At 40.5% G+C, this 22,103-nt stretch overlaps 1 protein-coding gene across 7 annotated transcripts in view; it reads right to left on the reverse strand.

The window, feature by feature from the left end:
- The window catches only part of racgap1 (Rac GTPase activating protein 1), a 53,570-nt gene that overhangs the window by 25,738 nt on the left and 5,729 nt on the right, over nucleotides 1–22,103 (reverse strand). For all 7 annotated transcript variants that reach the window (XM_059956004.1, XM_059956007.1, XM_059956009.1 and 4 more), the window contains exons 3-8: nucleotides 21,276–21,478; nucleotides 12,187–12,326; nucleotides 10,255–10,324; nucleotides 9,021–9,074; nucleotides 8,314–8,379; nucleotides 798–915 (exon numbers count right to left, since the gene is read on the reverse strand). In XM_059956004.1, coding sequence (XP_059811987.1) covers nucleotides 798–915; nucleotides 8,314–8,379; nucleotides 9,021–9,074; nucleotides 10,255–10,324; nucleotides 12,187–12,326; nucleotides 21,276–21,478 — 651 coding nt within the window. The remainder of the gene's footprint in view (nucleotides 1–797; nucleotides 916–8,313; nucleotides 8,380–9,020; nucleotides 9,075–10,254; nucleotides 10,325–12,186; nucleotides 12,327–21,275; nucleotides 21,479–22,103) is intronic.

The following is a 22,103-nucleotide window of genomic DNA, read 5'->3' on the forward strand; positions in this document are numbered from 1 at the left end:
AGCTGATGCACTCCCATCTTTGACCGGCTCCATCAAATTAAACTGAAACCTACTGAGTGGGATTAATTTTATCAGCTTACATGGCAACCTTTCAATTAAAGGACAATTCTGACCAGATTTATTGAACCCCTTTTTAAAATTACTGGTAATGTAAAAAAAAAATCAATCCATGTCTAGAACCAAGGATTTTGGCTTCTCCAAAAGTTCAACTGATTAAAAATGTGGTAATTTGATTCAAAGGTAGTGAAAACACTCAAATCTAACAACTGGCCTGTGCAGAGTTTGCTGGGGTCATTGGGACAAAGCAATGGTTCTGATTGTCCAAAGCAGCACATATCCTAAATTAAGGGATAAAATGTGTCCATTATTCCCTTTTCTGAAGTGCACTGCATCAACCTACTGACTGCCATGCCTCAACCATCACTTACAATTGGGAGGGTACACACTTCAGAAGAATTGGGCAGAGACGATGCTTTCTTATTTTGGTTGTGGTTTTGCCTGATCCAAGGTTATTCTAAAAAGAAAAGCAGCCACCTGGTTGAAGTCTAGTTCCACAAGCCAAATCTTGCTTAGAAGGTGGAGAACAGGGTTTCTAATAGTGATATGAAATCAGAAAAGGGCAAGACAATTATAGAAAGCATCCAGCTTATTCAACAATGCTAAACTCCCAAAGTCCCTGCAAGAAATAAAGCTGTGAAACACTTCACACCCTCACAACTAAAAGTTGTTCTTAGGAACATTGTTTTCCAGTTCTAAGCATAAAGCTGTGCCTCAAGCATTTTGTTAATGGGATTTACCTGTTCGACGTCTACTTCTCGTCCAGTATGGCACAGTCTCAATTGTGGAAACTGCCTCAATTGGTCCACCATTATTAGACAATGTCAGAGTTGTTTTAGCCACAATAGAATCGTTTACCTGAAAAGATCACCAAATCAATCACCTTCTTGATAGATATTTTTACCTACAAACTCTTTCTTTATCCCCGGTCCTCTCCCTACCCACATTATCCATTTGGAAACAGCAATGCACTTTTCTTTGGTAAACTTTCAGGATTCACTCCATTTATATATATTAAAAAAAAAATATATATATATTTATTAAAAAAAACAGAGTGTTTCAAGAACTTGATTCTGAGGTCTAGATTTAATTAAATGGCAGACCACTAACAAAAAACTTGTTAGGGCAGTCATTGATTCGAATCCTTAGTTAGCTGGAAGCAGAAATGGCCAAAATTCTCACTGGCATGCAAAAGAATAGAAAATTTAAACCACAGCTTCAAGATGACATACTCATTGGGGGGTAGGGTGGGATATTATGCCAAGAATAATCTTTCTTTTCTATTCTTTCTTTCAAAAACCCAATTGCAGAAAAACAATCATTTCACAGTAAAAGCAACAGCAATAAAAATGCATGTTGTGAAGATGAAAACAAAACTTTTCACCAACAAAGTTTATTTGGAGTTCAGAACAACGACCTCAGATTTTTAAAAACTTAGAACTTGGTGGTGCAGGGAGCTGGATAGACTTCTCAATAGTAGGTTAAAGCAGTGAAACAAGATCCCAAGTGTGGTAATTTATGTAGTCTGGAACTTTTATGTAGACTGCACAAGGTTATGGTGAACATCTATCTTGCCCACAGACCAAAATCAATTCTGATGGCCAATCATCCAAGTAAAAACGAACTACCATTGACCAGTCAGTGATGAAACCACTTCAGTGACAGGAAAATTGAATGCCCAATTTATTCAGCAAAACTAATGATAGAATGTATAATTAATCCTTTAAAGTGATTGTTAGCAACATTTAACTTAGCTTTTCACAAAAATTTAAGGTGATGCTCTACATTTATGCTTTCTGGACAACTGATGGAAATTAATATATTGCTTTAAGTGAACATAAGAGTTGAATTTGCATAATCCTTCAATTACAGTCAAGCTTTTAAAATAGGGCCCACATTAATCAATGATAGCTAAAATAATTTAACTAGACTTTGTTTGATTAAAAGGAGTCAGCATTGTTTTGCGCATGGGAAGTCATGCTTGACAAAAGTTGTAGAGTTCATAGAAACATTGAAAACCTACAGCACAATACAGGCCCTTTGGCCCACAAAGCTATGCCGAACATGTCCCTACCTTAGAAATCACCTAGGGTTACCCATAGCCCTCTATTTTTCTGAGCTTCATGTACCTGTCCAGGAATCTCTTAAAAGACCCTATCATATTCGCATCCACTACTGTTACCATTCCATTCCATGCACTCACCACTCTGTGTAAAAAAAGAAAAAAAAAAACAACACACTAACCCCTGACATCTCCTCTGTACCTACTTCCAAGCACCTTAAAACTGTGCCCTCTCGTGCTAGTCATTCCAGCCCTGGGAAAAAGCCTGACTCCACACGATCAATGCCTCTCATCATCTTATACACCTCTATCAGGTCACCTCTCATCCTCTGTTGCTCCAAGGAGAAAAGGCTGTTCAACTCAACCTATTCTCATAAGGCATACTCCTCAATCCAGGCAACATCCTTGTAAATCTCCTCTGCACCCTTTATGGCTTCCACATCCTTCCTGTACTGTACATAAACTGCTGGTACAGTACACAGTAAAAACAAAACAACGTTCCTCCAGGACCTTGGTGCTACATGAAACAACACAAAACTACACTAGACGATATGAGACAACTCAAGGCTACACTAGACTATGTAAAACAACACAAGAACTATACTAGACTACAGACCTACACAGGACTACATAAAGTGCACAAAACGGTGAGGCGACCAGATCTGAGCACAGTACTCCAAGTGGGGTCTGACAAGGGTCCTATATAGTTGCAACATTACCTCTCGGCTCCTAAACTCAATCCCACGATTGATGAAGGTCAATGCACCTTATGCTTTCTGAACCAGAGTCAACCTGTGCAGCAGCTTTGTGTGTCCTATGGACTCGGACCCCAGGATCCCTCTGATCCTCCACACTGCCAAGAGTCTTACCATTAATACTATATTCTGCCATCATATTTGACCTACCAAAATGAACCACCTCACACTTACCTGGGTTGAACTCCATCTGCCACCTCTCAGCCCAGTTTTGCATCCTATCAATGTCCCACTGTAACTTCTGACAGCCCTCCACACTATCCACAACACCCCCAACCTTTGAGTCACCAGCAAATTTACTAACCCATCCCTCCACTTCCTCATCCAGGTCATTTATAAAAATCATGAAGAGCAGGGGTCCTACAACATATCCTTGAGGCACGCCATTGGTCACCCACCTCCATGCAGAATATGACCTGTCTACAACCACTCTTTGCCTTCTGTGGGCAAGTCAATTCTGGATCCACAAAGCAATGTCCCCTTGGATCCCATACCTCCTTACTTTCTCAATAAGCCTTGCATGGGGTACCTTGTCAAATGCCTTGCTGAAATCCATATACACTACATCTAACGCTCTACCTTCAATGTGTTTAGTCATATCCTCAAAAAATATATTCAGGCTTGTAAGGCACAGCCTGCCTTTGACAAAGCTATGCTGACTGTTCCTAATCATATATTTGGCATCTCCAAATGTTCATAAATCCTGCCTCTCCGGATCTTCTCCAACAACTTACCAACCGCTGAGGTAAGACTCACTGGTCTATAATTTCCTGGGCTATCTCTACTCCCTTTCTTGAATAAAGGAACGACACCTGCAACCCTCCAAAACCTCTCCCGTCCCCATTGATGAGGCTCGCCAGAGGCTCAGCAATCTCCTCCCTCGCCTCCCACAGTAGCCTGGGTTACATCTTGTATGGTCCCAGTGACTTATCCAACTTGAGGATCTTAAAGGAAGTAACAATAAAGATAGAGGAGCACAAAGCTGTGGATGTTTTCTATTTGGACTTTAGCAAGGCCTTAGACAAGGTCCCATATGGTCGGCTTGTCTGGAAAGCAAGGTCACATGGAACTCAGGAGAGCTGGTTAGGTGGATTCAAAACCGGTTTAAAGGCAGGAGGCAGAGGCTGATGGTTGAAGGCTATTTCTCAGAATGGAGGCCAGTGACTAGTGGTGTGCAGCAATGTTTGGACATTAATATAAATGATTTGGATACAAGGCTTGATCAGCAAGTTTCCAGGTGACATAAATATAGGAGATGCTATTGACAGTGAAAAGGTTATTGTAAATTACATGGGGGACCTAGATCAGTTTCTAAAGTGGGTTAAAGAGGGTCAAATGGATTGCAATAGAGATAAGTATGAGGTAATGCACTTGCAAAATTAAACCATAGTAGAAGTAATACCATGAATACACTAGGGAGTGTAATGGAACAGAGGAACATAAGTATACAAGTTTAATTTGTTGAAAGCAGTGTCACAGGTGGACAGTAGAGAAAAACATATTTAGCACACTGGACTTCAGTCAGTATTGAGTATAGAAATTGGGACATTATGTTTCAATTGTACAAGTTGTTGGCAAGGCTGCACGGAGTATTGTGTACAGTTTTGGTCAACTTGTAGGAAAGGTGCAGTTAAACCTGAAAGAGTGCAGAAAAGATTTACAAGGATGTTGCCAGGACTAGAGGGCTTGAGTTTATAGGGAGAGATTGGCTTGGCTAAGTCTTTCTCCCTTAGAATGTAGGAGAATGATGGACAATCTTATAGAGATGTTTATAAAATTATGCGAGGCATAGATAAGGTGGATGGCAAGTCTTCACCCCAGAGTCAATGAGTACAAAATGATGGGGCATTGATTTAGGGTGAGCGAGGCAAGATTTAAAAAGGGACTCGAGGTACAACTTTTTCCATTGCAGAAGGTGGTGGCTTATGAAACATACTGTCAAAGGAAATGGTTGATATTATCATTCAGAAAACTTGGATAGGTGCATGGAGTGGTGAGGCTTAGAAGGATATGGGCTGAATACAAGAAATTAGGACGAGCTGGGTTATCACTATGGTCAACATGGATTCATTGTATCCATGGTGTATTGCTCTAAGACTCCAACTGCAGTGAATGCAATTACAAGTGTCCAGGCAAAAACCCGAGAATTCCAAATTGATTTCTCTAACAAATATTACCCTTTTGTCACGTTTTTCACGCTACTTTTGTTACTAACAAGCAACAATGAAAATCGATACTTGTATCCTTACAAATTTCTCTGTCAAATTCCATTACCCCCCCTTTCTATCAAGCAAGGTGTGTTTAAACTAATAAGTGGGGGGGGGGGGGCTGGCAGTAGATGAACTGGAAATATAAAGATGGAGTTAAAGGGAAAGAGAGAATAAGAAAGACAACAGAATTGACGGGGCAGAAAGCTCAGGAAGGGATCGGAGAGTATGGCCAAGTGCAATAGGGATCGATGTCAGAAGCGAGGGGAGTAATGGATTAAAAGTATTATATATGAATGCACGAAGTATAAGAAATAAAGTGGATGAGCTTGAAGCTCAGTTGGAAATTGGCAAGTATGATGTTGTAGGAATAACAGAGACATGGCTGCAAGAGGACAAGGCTGGGAAATGAATATTCAAGGGTATACGTCCTATCGAAAGGACAGACAGGTGGGCAGAGGGGATGGGGTGGCTCTGTTGATGAGGAATGAAATTCAGTCCCTTATGAGGGGTGACATAGAATAAGGAGATGTAGAGTCAGTATGGATAGAACTGAGAAATTGTAAGGGCAAAAAGACCCTAATGGGAGTTATCTACAGGCCCCCAAATAGTAGCCTGGATATAGGGCGCAAGTTGAATCAAAGAGTTAAAATTAGCATGTCGCAAAGGTAACGCTACGGTTGTAGTGGGGATTTCAACATGCAGGTGGACTGGGAAAATCAGACTGGTACTGGACCCCAGGAAAGGGAGTTTGTGAAGTGCCTCCGAGATGGATTCTTAGAACAGCTTGTACTGGAGCCTACCAGGGAGAAGGCAATTCTGGATCTAGTGTTGTGTAATGAACTGGATTTGATAAGGGAACTAGAGGTAAAGGAGCCATTAAGAGGTAATGACCATTATGTAAGTTTTAATCTACAATTTGAGAGGGAGAAGGGAAAATCGGAAGTGTCAGTATTACAGTTGAACAAAGGGGACTATGGAGCCATGAGGGAGGAACTAGCCAAAGTTGGCTGGAAGGATACCCTCGCAGGGATGACAGTGGAACATCAATGGCAGGTATTTCTGGGAATAATACAGAAGGTGCAGGATCAGTTCATTCCAAAGAGGAAGAAAGATTCTAAGGGGAGTGGGAGGCGACCGTGGCTGACAAGGACAGTATAAAAATTAAAAAGTATAACATAGCAAAGGTGAGTGGGAAGCCAGAGGATTGGGAAACTTTTAAAGAGCAACAGAAGATAACTAAAAAGGCAATACGGGGAGAAAAGATGAAGTATGAAAGTAAGCTAGCCAAGAATATAAAGGAGGATAGTAAACGCTTCCTTAGGTATGTGAAGAGGAAAAAATTAATTAAGACCAAAGTTGGGCCCTTGAAGGCAGAAACAGGTGAATTTATTATGGGGAACAAGGAAATGGCAGACGAGTTGAACAGGTACTTTGGATCTGTCTTCACTAGGGAAGACACAGTCTCCCAGATGTAATAGCAGCCAGAAGACCTAGGGTAACGGAGGAACTGAAGGAAATTCACATTAGGCAGAAAATGGTGTTGGGTAGACTGATAGGACTGAAGGCTGATAAATCCCCAAGGCCTGATGGTCTGCATCCCAGGGTACTTAAGGAGGTGGTTCTAGAAATCGTGGATGCATTGGTAATCATTTTCCAATGTTCTATAGATTCAGGAACAGTTCCTGAGGATTGGAGGGTAGCTAATGTTATCCCACTTTTTAAGAAAGGAGGGAGAGAGAAAACAGGGAATTATATACCAGTTAGCCTGACACCAGTGGTGGGGAAGATGCTGGAGTCAATTATAAAAGATGAAATAGCGGCACATTTGGATAGCAGTAACAGGATTGGTCCTAGTCAGCATGGATTTATGAAGGGGAAATCATGCTTGACTAATCTGGAATTTTTTGAGGATGTAACTATGAAAATGAACAAGGGAGAGCCAGTGGATGTAGTGTACCTGGACTTTCAGAAAGCCTTTGATAAAGTCCCACATAGGAGATTAGTGGGCAAAATTAGGGCACATGGTATTGGGGGCAGAATACTGACATGGATTGAAAATCGGCTGGCTGACAGGAAACAAAGAGTAGTGATTAATGGGTCCCTTTTGGAATGGTAGGCTGTGACCAGTGGGGTACCGCAAGGTTCGGTGCTGGGACCGCAGCTGTTTACAATATACATTAATGATTTAGATGAAGGGATTAAAAGTAACATTAGCAAATTTGCTGATGACACAAAGCTGGGTGGCAGTGTGAAATATGAGGAGGATGTTAGGAGAATGCAGGGTGACTTGGACAGGCTGGGTGAGTGGGCAGATGCAGTTTAATGTGGATAAATGTGAGGTTATCCACTTTGGTGGCAAGAACAGGAAGGCAAATTACTATCTGAATGGTGTCAAGTTAGGAAAAGGGGAAGTACAATGAGATCTAGGTGTCCTTGTTCAGCAGTCACTGAAAGTAAGCATGCAAGTACAGCAGGCAGTGAAGAAAGCTAATGGCATGTTGGCCTTCATAACAAAGGGAATTGAGTATAGAAGCAAAGAGGTCCTTCTGCAGTTGTACAGGGCCCTGTTGAGTCCACACCTGGAGTATTGTGTTCAGTTTTGGTCTCCAAATTTGAGGAAGGGCATTCTTGCTATTGAGGGAGTGCAGCATAGGTTCATGAGGTTAATTCTCGAGATGGCGGGACTGTCATGTGTTGAAAGATTGGAGCCACTGGGCTTGTATACACTGGAATTTAGAAGGATGAGAGGGGATCTGGTCGAAACATATAAGATTAGGACATATAAGGGATTGGACACACTAGAGGCAGGAAATGTTCCCGATGTTGGGGTGGGGGGGGGGGGGGGGGTGGGGGAGTCCAGAACTAGAGTCCACAGTTTAAGAATAAGAGGTAGGTCATTTAGAACGGAGTTGAGGAAAAGCTTTTTCACCCAGAGAGTTGTGGATCTGTGGAATGCTCTGCCTCAGAAGGCAGTGGAGGCCAATTCTCTGTATGCCTTCAAGAAAGAGTTAGATGGAGCTCTTAAAGATAGCGGAGTCAAGGGATATGGGGAGAAGGCAGGAATGGAGTACTGATTGTGGATGATCAGCCATGATCACTTTGAATGGTGGTGCTGGCTCAAAGGGTCGAATGGCCTACTCCTGCACCTATTGTCTGTTGTCAAGCAGTTGGATAACTTCTATTTTGATATTGACAATTGCCACAAATTGCCTTGATCATTATCGCCCACCTTTTCAGTTGATCGTGACCGTTTAGCTGGTCCTGGCTGGACATCAACAAGAACTCTGGAAGAACGCTGGAAAGAATACAATGGTAAGCAGGTACAATGTTCTTCATACAAAGCCACACTTGATTGATTAACTAGTAAATAATCTGGTACACTGCAACACTGTTTTACATTAGCATAATATGGAGAAGCCCTTTCAGATAAATTAAAATGGCATAATGTTTGACAGCCTTGAGTGAATGTAATTAAGTAAATGCCAGATTAGTTTTTAATTCAGATATAAACAACGTCTCAGCTTAGTGTTAACCAGAAATCCATTACCAAAAGCAAAACCAGCTTATAACAAAATATCACAGAAAATGCAAAATGGAATGAAAGTGCAACTTATTAGATTCAACATGACAGATAACACAATTCTGAAGAGCCTCAATCAAGAACTTCACAAGTTACGAGTTCATATTATATTTAAACTGATGTGCTTATGATACTAACTTCCAAAGAAATGTGCAGTATTTAAACAATTACATGATGTGTAAGAAGTCTTTAATTTATTTAATTAAACAGAAGGAATTAACGAGGGGACTTACCATACTTTTAACTTAAATTTAATTAGACTGACATAATTCTGTTAATGCATCTGTGCCCATTGTTTATAGACGATTACTAATTCTACAGAGCTGAGCATAACAAGATGAAAGTGTGGAACTTACTCTTTTCTCTCTTTTCTTTAACTTGACAGTCTTAACAATGGAGGAATCCCAGTCCTGCATTAACAAAAAGACAATCATTTTATCTCAAGTCAAAAAGCTGGAAAAAAATCCACCTTAAACATATTTATGAAAGGCGTGCTGATTATGTTTTTCAAAATAAAATACAAATACCAAGCTAGTAAATTAGTTCACACGCTCCAATGCCAATCATGCATCACAGACTGCATGATTGGCAAAAGAGTACCAGGACAATGTTCACACAAGGTCAAGTGTAAGTGCCCTTTACCTCAGAATGGACTTAGACCCAGTTATTTTAGACATTCATATCTTCTTTAAATATAGGCCGCCCATACCCTAATCTTTTAAGTCAGCTGATGATTGTTAAGCCAAGTTATATTGTTCTGATTTTCCTACTTTCTTGGTGGACAATGATGAGCATAAACTTGTTGCCTACCAACACTGGAGAATAATTCAATATGGAAATTCAGCCTGCCAGCCTGCAGCAGTGCATGTTAGATCTCTGACATGCCACGTCTTTATTATGAGTTATGACACAAGCAACATTAACATAGCACAACATTAATCAGGTCATGGCACCATCTTTTATTGGTACTAATGACAGCCCTCAGTAAATTCCACAGCTTGTTTCAATATTTAGATTCAAAGCAGCAATTTAATCATGATTTTAATAAAACCTATTCAACACTATGTGCAGAATATCATCTAAAAACTAAAGGACTAACGTTCAGAAGTAGAAATAATCAGAGAAGAACAAGCTTCTGCTTAAAAAATGTGATGCTCCAATGAAACAAGTCATCAACTTATTTAAAAACAATTTCCTGCAGAACCTTAAGCAATTTATGCTTTTGAACAGACAAAAAAATTCTGTCCACTAGTGCTTTTGGAGGAGTATTCTGCAAGGTTATCCAACATCAGCATTGGCACCCTCCCCCAGACTATACAAGAACCCATTATTCAACTGCTTCTAAGTGCAAAATCTATTAATCCAAGTCACTTGGCAATCACATTTTTAACAGGACTATTTTTTCCTAAGCCATTTCAACACATTTACAATTTGCTTTGCTGAATCATTCATAATTTTGCAATGCAAATAAGAACTGAACAAGGTATCAAATCACTTCAGATTCACCTGTAGTGTTACATATTCTTCAATCAAATCCCACTAACGTGGTCCCAAGATTACTTAAAAAAACAAGTGATAAAAAGAGATTACCATTGAGTCATCAGTCTTGTCGTAACTAATGTCGGATTGAAATGATTCGGACTCATCAATTGTGGACAGTCTATTAAAAAGAAGAAAGATATGTAGTAACAATCAACTTTCAGTAAATGTTTGACTTATTGCTTTACCTAGTTCCAAGCCTCTACACTGGTAATATATCCAAAACTATATATGCTCATCTCCCCAAATTATCCAAAATACCACTCCTTTGTCCCACATACAACGATTAATAGCAAAGCAGGTAGACTCGATTATTTGGTCTCATTCTGCACTGAAAATAAATGGCACTTTTTACAGACTAATACAGAAAATCTCTTACTTATTTGCGCTTTCACTTCAAGCCTTAGGATCGAAGTTAACTGCAAAAGGATGTGGCAACTCACAGCCAGGGGCAAAGTTATGCCAGATGACAGGAAAGAATCATGTCTACTCCAAGCACTGGACATTTTAAATAGTCACAGTTAGCTAAAAGATAATTGCCGCAGTTAATTTGCGCACAGCAAAGTCCCAAATAAAAGAATAGATGACTAATCAGTCAATTTGTTCTGGTGACACAGGTTGAAGAAATATTGCTTTGGCTGAGTATCCTCACTGGATAGAGCCAAGGGATGTCCAAAATCCAGTGCAAGAAGCAAAGAGCTTCACTTTAAAGCCTGCATCTTGAACACTGCAGCACTCCCTCAGAATTGTATCCACCTAGGTACATGCTGAAGATCCGGAATGGGGGTTAAACATGTTCACACAAAATATGCATCATGGGCAATAGTAAATAAAATCCACACTTTAGGTCCTTTAACACCAATTTGCAAAATTTACTGATTATGCTTTAAACAATTCTGAGTTGCAAGTGCCTTATCTAGGACACTAAATTTGACTTGGAACTATTCATACAGCAAGCAAAAAAACCTTGCAAATATATATTATGTAATAATGTCTTTAGCACAAACACTCAGTAATCTGAGGAAGCCCACCAATACATTTTGAGGATTTCCAACTTAACATAAAAACCCATTAAGCTAGTGAACTCAACAAGTACTGAACACTAACTCAACACTTAATGTTCCATGAACCATTGAAGAAAAAGCAAAACTTGAGGGAGAGGTCAGCAGAAGGGGGAAGGGGGAATAGTCTTTTGAGCATGTCTTTCTAAGAGAAAGAATGCTTTCAAATAAATTATCTTTATTGATATTAAGATATCGGAACAAAGTCTCCACCTTGACAGGGTTGCTGTGACTAATATCACTGTAACTGGGATCCAGGTCTGACACAGTTGAGATGAAACTTCAAGCCAAGCAGGAGCACTGCTCTGAAGAATTAATCTCAAAAACAGACAGAAATTTATCTCAGTCCCATTTCATGGCTTCCTGGGAGTGGACAACTTCCATTTAAAATAGTCTTAAATGGTGCCTCCAGCTTTATCAAGTACAGGTGTTCCCCGCTTTACGAATGTTCGCTTTACACCACTTCGCTTCTACAAAAGACCTATACTAGTAACCTGTTTTTGCATTACAAAGAGGATTTTTGCTTTTATGAACATTTTTAGAGGATTTTTGCTTTTATGAACATTTTTCCCATGTAGATTAATGGTTCTTCACTTTACACCATTTCGACTTAAGAAAGGTTTCATAGGAATGCTCTACATTTGTGGGGGTGGGGGGAGGAGAAAACACCTGTACAGGGTAGAGAGAGACTGGAATGGGGGATGGGGCAGCCATTGCTTTTCATAATTGTAGCTGAAACAGCTAAAGAAAAGCAGGGAGAGAAAGGAGAGTGGTCATTCAGAAAACTTAACGTTCTTCTAGAAAATTTTACTCAAGGATGCTTGTTTAGAACACTGAAGCATTGCACCAATACTTTCCCATTTAGACGATTTATCCTAAAACCAACAGAGCAAACAATTGTTGGGTGACTTAAGAGTACTACCGTCTGTTGGATGCATATCCATTAGAATTTGAGCATTTGGGGTCGAGAAAAGCAAGAGCAGACTTCTGTTCTTCATTTAACTGAATGCTGGTCGAGCCTTCTGTTATGAGGAGCTCTCGGATTAGCTGAATCTGTCGTTCCTTAAATGAAAGAAGGCAATTACTACAAATGGAAAGAGGCACTGGCTTATTAAATTAACTGTCAATGAGGTCACAGATCATGATCATTCATGCACAAAGACTGCTGAAGACAACATTGCATTCAGCTACAACAGTCAAACTATCTGCCATTGCTCACACATTCTAAGCTTGGGCCTGAAGAATAAGCACTGGAGGAAAGGTATCAGTTTATTCCTAGTTCTCAGTATCTGGGAAAATAGAAATCAAACTAGTCTGTCTGAGGAAGCCAACAAGGAAAGGAGGCCTTATGTGACATTTGTATGCATGATACTGGGAAACAATTCTATTGGAGAAGCGGGAGACTAAATGGGGAGAAAAATACTCTGAAATGACCACCATGGTTTTGATTTTAAGATTTTGTTTTAAACCATACAAAGATCTTTTATAGAAATTCAGCCACTTGAAACATGCTCAACATTTGAATTCGATCGTCACCCCTAGTTGCCCTTGGACTGAAGATAATATTGTAGCTTCAATTCATGGCATCCCAAGTAAGATATGCAGGCAGCAGATAACAAAAATCAAGTTTAGCTCCAAATAAGCTAGCTCCAAGAAAAAGATGTCTAATTGTACAAGCAGAACAGTAAATCAGCCTGTGACAACACTATGTAAAATACTTCTGTCCCCAAATTCATTAAAAAAATAACAAGTATTGCCCATGGTGAAAGGCTTGCCAAGGCTGGAGAGTTCACCTGCTCATCCAAGTCTCAAAGCTAAGCTTCAATCAAGACATCTGTGTTTCAGTGCCCCTTTTGTGACATCACATCAGAATCAGGTTTAATATCACCAGCATATGTTGTGAAATTTGTTAACTTTGCAGCAGCAGTACAATGCAATACATGATAAATACAGAAAAGAACTGAATCAAGTGTGTGTATATATACATACACACACACCAAGACAAATACTGTAGCACAAAAACAGAAAAACCAGAACATTAAAAAAATTGTGAGGTAGTGTTCATGGGTTCAATGTCCATTTTGAAATCTGATTGCAGAGGGGAAGAAGCTCTTCCTGAATGACTGAGTGTGATGTGGGCCTTCAGACTTCTGTTCCTCCTTCCTTACGGTAACAATGAAAAGATGGCATGTCCTGGGTGGTAGTGGTGTCAGCGTCCTTGATGATTGGAGCTGCTTTTCTGAGGCACCACTCCCCGAAGATGTCTTACTATGGAGGCTAGTGCTCATGACGGAGCTGACTAATTTTATAATTCGGCAGTTTGCTTTGACCCCCCCCCCCCAATACCAGACGGTGATACACCCTCTCAATGTTCTCGATGGTACATCTGAAGAAATATGAGTATTTTAGATGACAAACCAAACCACCTCTGCCTTCTGATGAAATATAGCTGCTGTCTTGCCTTCTTTATAGCTGCATCGATATGTTGGGACCAGGATCCTCAGATATATTGACACCCAGGAACTTGAAATTGCTCACTCTCCACTTCTGATTCCTCTATGAGGATTGGTTTGTGTTCCTTCATCTTATCCTTTCTGAAGTCCACAATGCTCTACAAACTTTCTCTCACAGCAGGCATTCCTTAAATATCAAATAACAATTAAAAACTTGCAAAAAACCCCAAGGGAAAAAATAAATGCCTGCAGACCCATTGTTTGAAATTTTCAAATTCAGGAAAGCACCAGAAGATTGAAAACAGGCAATGCGACTTCCTTGTTTTAAAAAGGAAGACAGAAGACAAGCAACTAGAGGTTAGCTTGTTCACCATCTATTGTTGGCACGAGGCAAGAGTTGAATATTCAAGAGGAAACAATCACTTAAGAAAACTGAATGTAATCAAAGCCAGAGTATTATGAAAAGGTAAACTTCTTTTGACAAACTTGATCAGACTCTTGAGGATGTAACAGGGACAGTTGAGAGGGGAACTTGCAGATGCAGTACATTTAGATTTCCAAAAGGCATTTGACAAGGTGCTATATATGAGGCTGGTGCATACATTAAAAGCCAAGGTATTAGAGAAAGTGTATTAGCATGAATTGAAAACTGGCTGTTATACAGAAAAACAGTAGGAATAAATGTGTCCTTTTCAGGCTTGAGGGATTTAACTAATGGAGTAGCCCAGGGATTGGTCCTTGACTAATTATTTACATTAATAACCCAGAGGAGGGAAAAAAGGTAATTTGCAAATTAACTTGAATGTGTGGAAATGTGAAGGCATGCCCATGGATAAGAGGAATCAAAGTCTAGGTTACCATATAAATGGAGCAAGACTGCAAATAAATTCAGATGGGTCTAGTGCTCGAGTGCATGAATCACAAAAAGTCAAGGCAACAAACAATATGTTGTTGACCTTTAATGCAAAGGGGTTAGAGTTTAACAATGGATAGGTTTTGTTACCTTTTCTGGAGTGTTGGTGAAGGCATACTGGGAATATCATGTACTAATGTTTCTCTTCGTGAGAAACAAAGGATATACAGTCAACCTTCAATAATCCAACCACCTGTAATCTGGTTCCTTTGATAATCCGGCACTGATTTCAAATTTTCCACGCAACTGTAATTTCAAATTTCCCAGACCAATGTACCAATCTGCTGCGCATTGTTTTGGTTGTGCTAGATCTGTTCATGTGTTGGCGCGCTCTTGTAAGCGCAGACAGGCTATTCCTGATTGTTTTCCTGCATTTATAATATCATTTGCTCTTTTTTCGCCCCAATTATGGGCCCAGTGAGCAAAGGAAATGCACCTCATGCTGTGAAGCAAAAACACCGCACATTATCCATTAAAGATAAGGTTGCACTCTTGGAAAAAAAAACAGGACAGGTGTATCGGTGTAAAGCTTGTGCGAGTGTTACAACATTGGCTCTTCCACAGTTTACAATATAAAGAAACAAAGAAAAACTGCTACACTTTTTTGCTTGACAGTGGGTCAAAGAAACAGATGTGCATAAGAAAAACAATGAAAGACGGAAGAAGTTCAGAACTAGATAAAGTGCTGATAACGTGGTTTAATCTTCATGTAAGTGAAGGTGTTGAACTATCTGGAGATATGGTGAAGGAACAAGCAAAAGTGTTTCATGAAGGACTAGATTGAGTGTGACTATAGTGAAGGCTGGCTTCATTGGTTCAAGCAGTGTCATGGCTTATAGTTTCATGCAGTGTGTGGTGAAAAACATTCAGCAGACAAGGAAGCAGCAGCAAAGTTTGTTGACGAGTTTGCTAAGTTAGTCTCTGATGAAAAATTGAGCCCCGAGCAGGTGTACAATGCTGATGAGACGGCTTTGTATTGGAGATGTACACCAAGAAGAACACTAACAACAGCAGATGCAGAATCGCCAACAGGGTATAAGGCATCGAGAGATTGTGTGACTTTGCTAGGCTGCTCTAATGCTGCAGGAACCCACAGATGCAAGTTACTGGTCATTGGCAAAAGTTTACATCCCAGGGCCTTCAAAGGTATGACACAATTTCCTGTAATTTACCGTGCTAACAAAAACAGATGGATTACAACTAGCATCACACTAGAATGGTTTGAAAATTATTTTGTTCCCGAAGCATGAGCTCGCTGTGACTCTGTTGGCCTGCAACACAACTGTAATATAATGCTTACCACACCCGAAAACAGAATTCCTGGTTAAAAAACCATTGTCTTTGTTATCTTCCTGCCAACTGTACGTCATTAATTTAACCTCTGGACAACGGCATATTACATTCTCTTAAGTCGAAGTATCATTCCATTTATGAGGTGCCTTTTGAATGCAGTTAATGCTGGCTGACCGGTAAAGGAATTTATAAAGGATTTTAATATGCAAGAGACGATTTACTGTGCTGCTAACGCTTGAAGGTCTGTAGAGCTATTCACACTGAAGAATGGTTGGCATAAATTATGGCCAGGTTCAAAGTTTGAGTCTGCATCTGGTGAAGACACTGGAAATGACTTTACAGGCTTTAGACTTTCCAAGGAAAAACAGATGATATGTGAACTACTTTCTTTTGCTCAAGAGCTAAGTAATCCTGCTGTCAAGGATCCTGCATCAAGGTTCAATGATGACAATGTTAAGAATGGATGAATATAGATTCGGATGAGCCTACTGTTCATCATTATACCGACTCGGAAATTGTGCAGATGGTTGTACATCCAGAGAAGGAAGATATTGAAGGAGAAAGCAGTGATGAATATGAGGAAGTTGTAGCAGAAAGACTTTCTATTGACAGGCTAATTAAGTTGACAAGTGAACTGCTGAAAGGAATTGGAGCAATGATGTTTTATAACTGAGCAAGAAATAATGAGGATAAGCTAATCAGAGAGAGACCAAAATATATGAAACAGCTTACCTTGGAAGATATGTTCAAAAAAATTGCTAGAAAAAGTGCAACAGGAGAGCTAACACTTCAAAATCCAGTGCCATCAACTTCTGCTCACTCAGATGTGCTGCCACCAACATCAAGTTTTTGAAGAGAATGTTGTGCCACTTTCAGCACCAGTTCCTGATATTTCACTCATTTTTCAAGATGAAGATGTTGATGATCCTGACAACCCCACACTTGCAGACATGTAACTTTGCCTGAAGGTATATTAAACGTCTCACTTTAGAAGCAGAAGTGCTCAACTTTTCTGTACAAGTTAATTTCTGTACATTTACCTGTACCCTTTATTTTACCTATGCCTGTACAGTATATTACTTTATTAAAATTTCACTTGCTACCTGTTTACTATTTCTGTTTCATTATTATCTGACTTGTACTGGTTTACATGATATTTTAAAGGTATGATGAGGCGGTTAGCTATGGCTTAATGTGATCCTTCTGTAATTCGGCATTTTCACTAATCAGGCACTCCTCAGGTCCCAATGGTGCTGGATTAGTGAAGGTCAACCTGTAGTAGCATTAGAGGGGCATAGGTGGGGAAAAAAAAAGTAAGAGGCCAGTAATTTAAAAGTGAGGAGCATCGAAATTTCCTCTGAGTGAGTGGTAAATTCCCAGAGTTTTCTGATCTCCCAGGGGCAATGGAGGCACACCAGAGAGATTTAAGGTGGAAATAAATATTTCAAACATCAAGGAACATAAACCTAGAGCTTTATGTGATGCCTATTTACTTTCAAGGAAAATGCAGCTTTCAGGGTTGGTACTTCACCATTAACTAAAGAAAGCACATCATGTGCCCATCTATTCTATGATACTTCCAGCTTTAATACAGATCAGACTACCAGAATGAATAGTTGTGTTTACTTGATATCACATCCAATGTGATACTCAGTTCCAGATTAGTTCCATAGAACCCACACCACACCTAAATAGATTTTTTTTTTAAAGCAAGACTTTATTAACCTACATCATTACTTATGGTGATTTCTCTTTCTGTAACCCATTAAGATACATCTCCAGAACTGTAATGGAAATTTCCTAGCAAATATATCACAGGGAAATGCTGTGTCTATTAGAGTAGAAGCAGCCATCTATATTCACACTGCAAAGCATCAATTTAGTGTACAGGGAAGCAGAAGGGATGCCAATAGCATTAAAACATTTTGATTTTTTAAATTGTTTGTGCAAGTATAGATACATAAATCTCAACAGAAATCACCTGTAGAAAGGACAGAAGGACTAATTTGCTGTCAATAGCCAAATACAAAAAATTCATATCCAAAACATTAACTTCACAATCATCAGCACAATCGCTGTTGACTGCTTAATAGCTACAGGAGTTCACTTCTTAAAGTTTTATTTCCAGTAATTGTAGGTTGTGTTTCCTTTCAATTATTCTGAGGCAGACAAAGTGAGGTGACAATAGCAACAGCATGTAGCAATAACAGCCTTCATCTCTCCAATTATGAAGTTAATAGGAAAATTAAGATCGAAATTGCATTCATTTTAACAATCATCATGTCTTCAGGCCATCTTAAAGTGGTCAAAGCGATATTGCTTTGGTAAATACAAGAGCCATTTTGCATTCAGCAAATGCAATTGTCAATACAAAGCAATCATTGACTGAATGTTGAATGTAGTCTGGATGTTAGAATTTATTTATTAGGAGATACAGCCCAATGAGCCCACGCTGCTCAATTACACCCATGTGACCAATTAACCTACTAACCTGTACGTATCTGGAATATGAGAAGAAACCAGAGCACCCAGAGGAAGCCCATGCGGTTATTGGAAGAATGTACAAACTCCTTACAGCGGCGGAAATAAACCGAGTCACTGCCACTTTAATAGCAGCACATTAACCACGACAGTACTATTGTTCCTTGGTCTTTTAACGATACATTGAAAGCTGAACAAGCATATTCATGTTTTACTTAAGGGAAACAAAGTTATGCTTAGTACGCAGTACTGCATTGCGGTGCCATCCAATATCAAGGCTCCTGTTTCAGTCGGGTTGGAGTGTTATCAAGCAAGTCAAGTGTGTAGAAGTTGTGAAATGGGTCAAGGAAATATGCAAAGAATGCTGCTCCAATGCCGAAAACCTCAGCCAGATAGAATTACACTGACATTAATGGTTTTATGACAAAACAAGGCCTATGATGTAAAACTTTTGACCTTTGAGTGAATTGAAACTTGCATTATCTATGCACAAACATTCAAGGGGTATGGCAAGATGATCAGACTGCACACAAAAAAATCCAGCAAAATGTTACTTGCTGACATACTGCAGAACATAGTAACACTTTGTGAAGCTCATTCATATTCCATAGTCTACAATTAGACTTGGGTCCAGTAATGTTACTGTGGACATATTGACCACGTGGTTTTATTGTGTGCAACTTTAATGGGAGAAGGAAGTTGGACATTCCATAGTAGATGTCCTGAAACCTCAGTCTTTTCACTATCCACAAGGCACAATAGGAATCTAATGGCATCCTCACCACTTTATTGGCTAAGTGCCAGTCTATTACCACCCAGGACAAAGCAGCCTACTTCAGTGAAACCACATCCACCGCCCCAACAGTATCTCGAAGATGCACTGCAGCGACTTGCCAAGGTTTCTTCAATGCCGCATTCCAAAATTGTGATTTCTAATACCAAAGACAAGGATAGAAGAAGCACGAGAATTCTGCCATTTCCATGACACATACCACCTGGAACTGGAAGTACAGGCAATCCCCGGGTTACGGACGAGTTCCGTTCCTAAGTCCGCCTTTAAGTCGGATTTGTACATAAGTCGGAACAAGTATATCCAATATTATTTAGCGTTAGTTAGTCAAACGTTTGTCTTAATATATAGTATATATTTTACCTTTCTATGCATATAAAACACTTAAGAAATATATGTATTCCAATAATTAAACCATAGCGTTGCTTAGTAATAATTGTAGCTATCATCAGGTCAGGGCGTTTCACATGCTCCATTATTCTCACTTTATCCTTTAAAATTGTTCCAATCGTTGACTGACTGTAGCCTAACGCTTTTCCAATGACCGATGGCGTTCCACCTCTTTTCAAACGCTTTATTATTTCCACTTTATTTTCAATTGCGATCGCTTCCCGTCAATGGAACCGAAACAGTGGGTCCTGACCTGCGCCGGCTCCCGAGGTCCACTGGGTCCTAAGGACCACCGCACTGAATTCCCCGGGTCCTAAACTCCACCGCTCTGAGCCAGGTTAAATGGGACAAGTGGGGTCTGTGCTGGGTTTGGGTATTTAATCCTCCACAATATTCTGCGTGGGAATTTAAACTGGAGGTGGCAGTGTTTTTTTTTATATGAGGTTGAGTTGCGAGCTCGACATCAACCCAGCGCGGATGGTACGGGAGTCACTGGATCGACATCAAACTGACACAGGAGCGGTCTGTCACTGGATCGAACTCGGGAACCTCCGTTCTCTAGCCCGGTGCTGAGCTGATGATCTGACTGCACCACCAGCCGACCGGAACTGGGGGGGGGGGGGAGGGAGAGAGAGAGAGAGAGAGAGGGCGGGGTCAGGGTGAATTTTACTAAAAAAAAATTTAAGCTAGATACAAAGTTAAACACTCGACACAGTGTCAACGGCAACGACTTAAAATGGCGGACAGCGCTCTCCTTCCTCAGTTCGTAAGTACGAGTTGTCTGCAAGTCGGACATTCGTAACTTGGGGACTACCGGTATATTGCTGATCCTTGTTCATAGCTGGGTCTATATCTTAGAATTCCATTCTCAAAAACACAATGGAAGCACCATTAAGGAATTACAGTGTTGTAAGCTCACCACTAAATTCAAAGGCACTGCAGTATGGGCATCAATGCTGACCTTGCCAGTTACACCCACTTCCCATGAAGGCAAAAAAAATTGCTACCACGCATCTAATTTAAATATACACTCAGTGTATGTTCATGGTCTTCTGCTGCTGTAGCCCATACACTTCAAGGTATGATGTTGTTCTTCTGCACAACATTGTTGTAATGTGTGGTTATTTGAGTTGCTGTCAGCTTGAACCAGCCTGGCAATTCTCCTCTGATCTCTCTCATCAACAAAGGGTTTTTCGCTGCTCACTGGACTTTTCGCACCATTCTCTGTAAACTCTAGAGACTGCTGTATGTGGAAATCCTAGGAGATCAGCAGTTTCTGAGATACTCAAACCACCCCATCTGGCACCAACAATAATTCCATGGTCAGTCACTTAGATCACATTTCTTCCCCATTCTGATGTTTGGTCTGAACAACTGAATCTCTTGATCATATTTGCATGCAGTTATGCATTGAGTTGCTGCCACATGATTGATTGATTAGATTATTGCATTAACAAGCAGGTGTACTGGTGCACCTAATAAAGTGGCCATTGAGTGTCTGCATTTTGGTGCAAGGTGGCGGACAAAGAGCAAATTTTTTAAAATCTCAAATCGTCACAGTGTAACGCTAAGTGCAAAGCTGCTTCAATGTTACATGCGCCTATGCATCTAATTGTTAATTGTTTACAAAGGAAGCAGCCCATAGCCGTTTGAACTGATAGTTTAAAAACAAAATTTACAATCACACATACCAGCCGCTCACACTCTGTTTCTGCCTTCTGACGACGTTTCATCTCCACGTCAACCTGGTTACGAGCATGCTTCAGCTTGACATCAAGGGCATTCCGCTCTGTTTCAGCTTTGGTTAGGCGCTCTGTAGCACACGACAGTTCCAGCTGAGTCTTTTGCCACTGTCGTCGACACTCTTCAAAGTTTTTAGCTAACTGAATGAATTCTGTAAGGAAACAATCACAGATATAAATGCACCATCCCAGGACGAAGGAGATGTTTTCCTTTTATATACAAAGGGGCTTCCCTGCCTCCACCATCAACTCTGCTCTCAAACGTATCTCTCCCATTTCACGCACATCTGCTCTTACCCCATCCGCCCGCCACCCCACTCGGGATAGGGCTCCCCTTGTCCTCACCTACCACTCCACCAGCCTCCAAGTCCAACATATAATTCTCCGTAATTTCCGCCACCTCCGACTGGATCTCACTACCAAGCACACCTTTCCCTCCCCCCCTTTCTGCTTTCCGCAGGGACCACTCCCTACACGACACCCTTGTCCATTTGTCCCCCACAACCCTTCCCACCGATCTCCCTCCTGGCACTTATCCTTGTAACTGGAACAAGTGCTACACCAGCCCTTACACTTCCTCCCTCACCACCATTCAGAGCCCCAGACAGTCCTTCCAGGTGAGGCGACACTTCACCTGTGAGTCGGCTGGTGTGGTATACTGCGTCTGGTGCTCCCGGTGCGGCCTTCTATATATTGGTGAGACCCGACGCAGACTGGGAGACCGTGTCGCTGAACACCTACGCTCTATCCGCCAGAGAAAACAGGATCTCCCAGTGG

This window comes from Hypanus sabinus, chromosome X1, assembly GCF_030144855.1.
Source record: "Hypanus sabinus isolate sHypSab1 chromosome X1, sHypSab1.hap1, whole genome shotgun sequence".
Classification (NCBI taxonomy): Eukaryota; Metazoa; Chordata; class Chondrichthyes; order Myliobatiformes; family Dasyatidae; genus Hypanus; species Hypanus sabinus.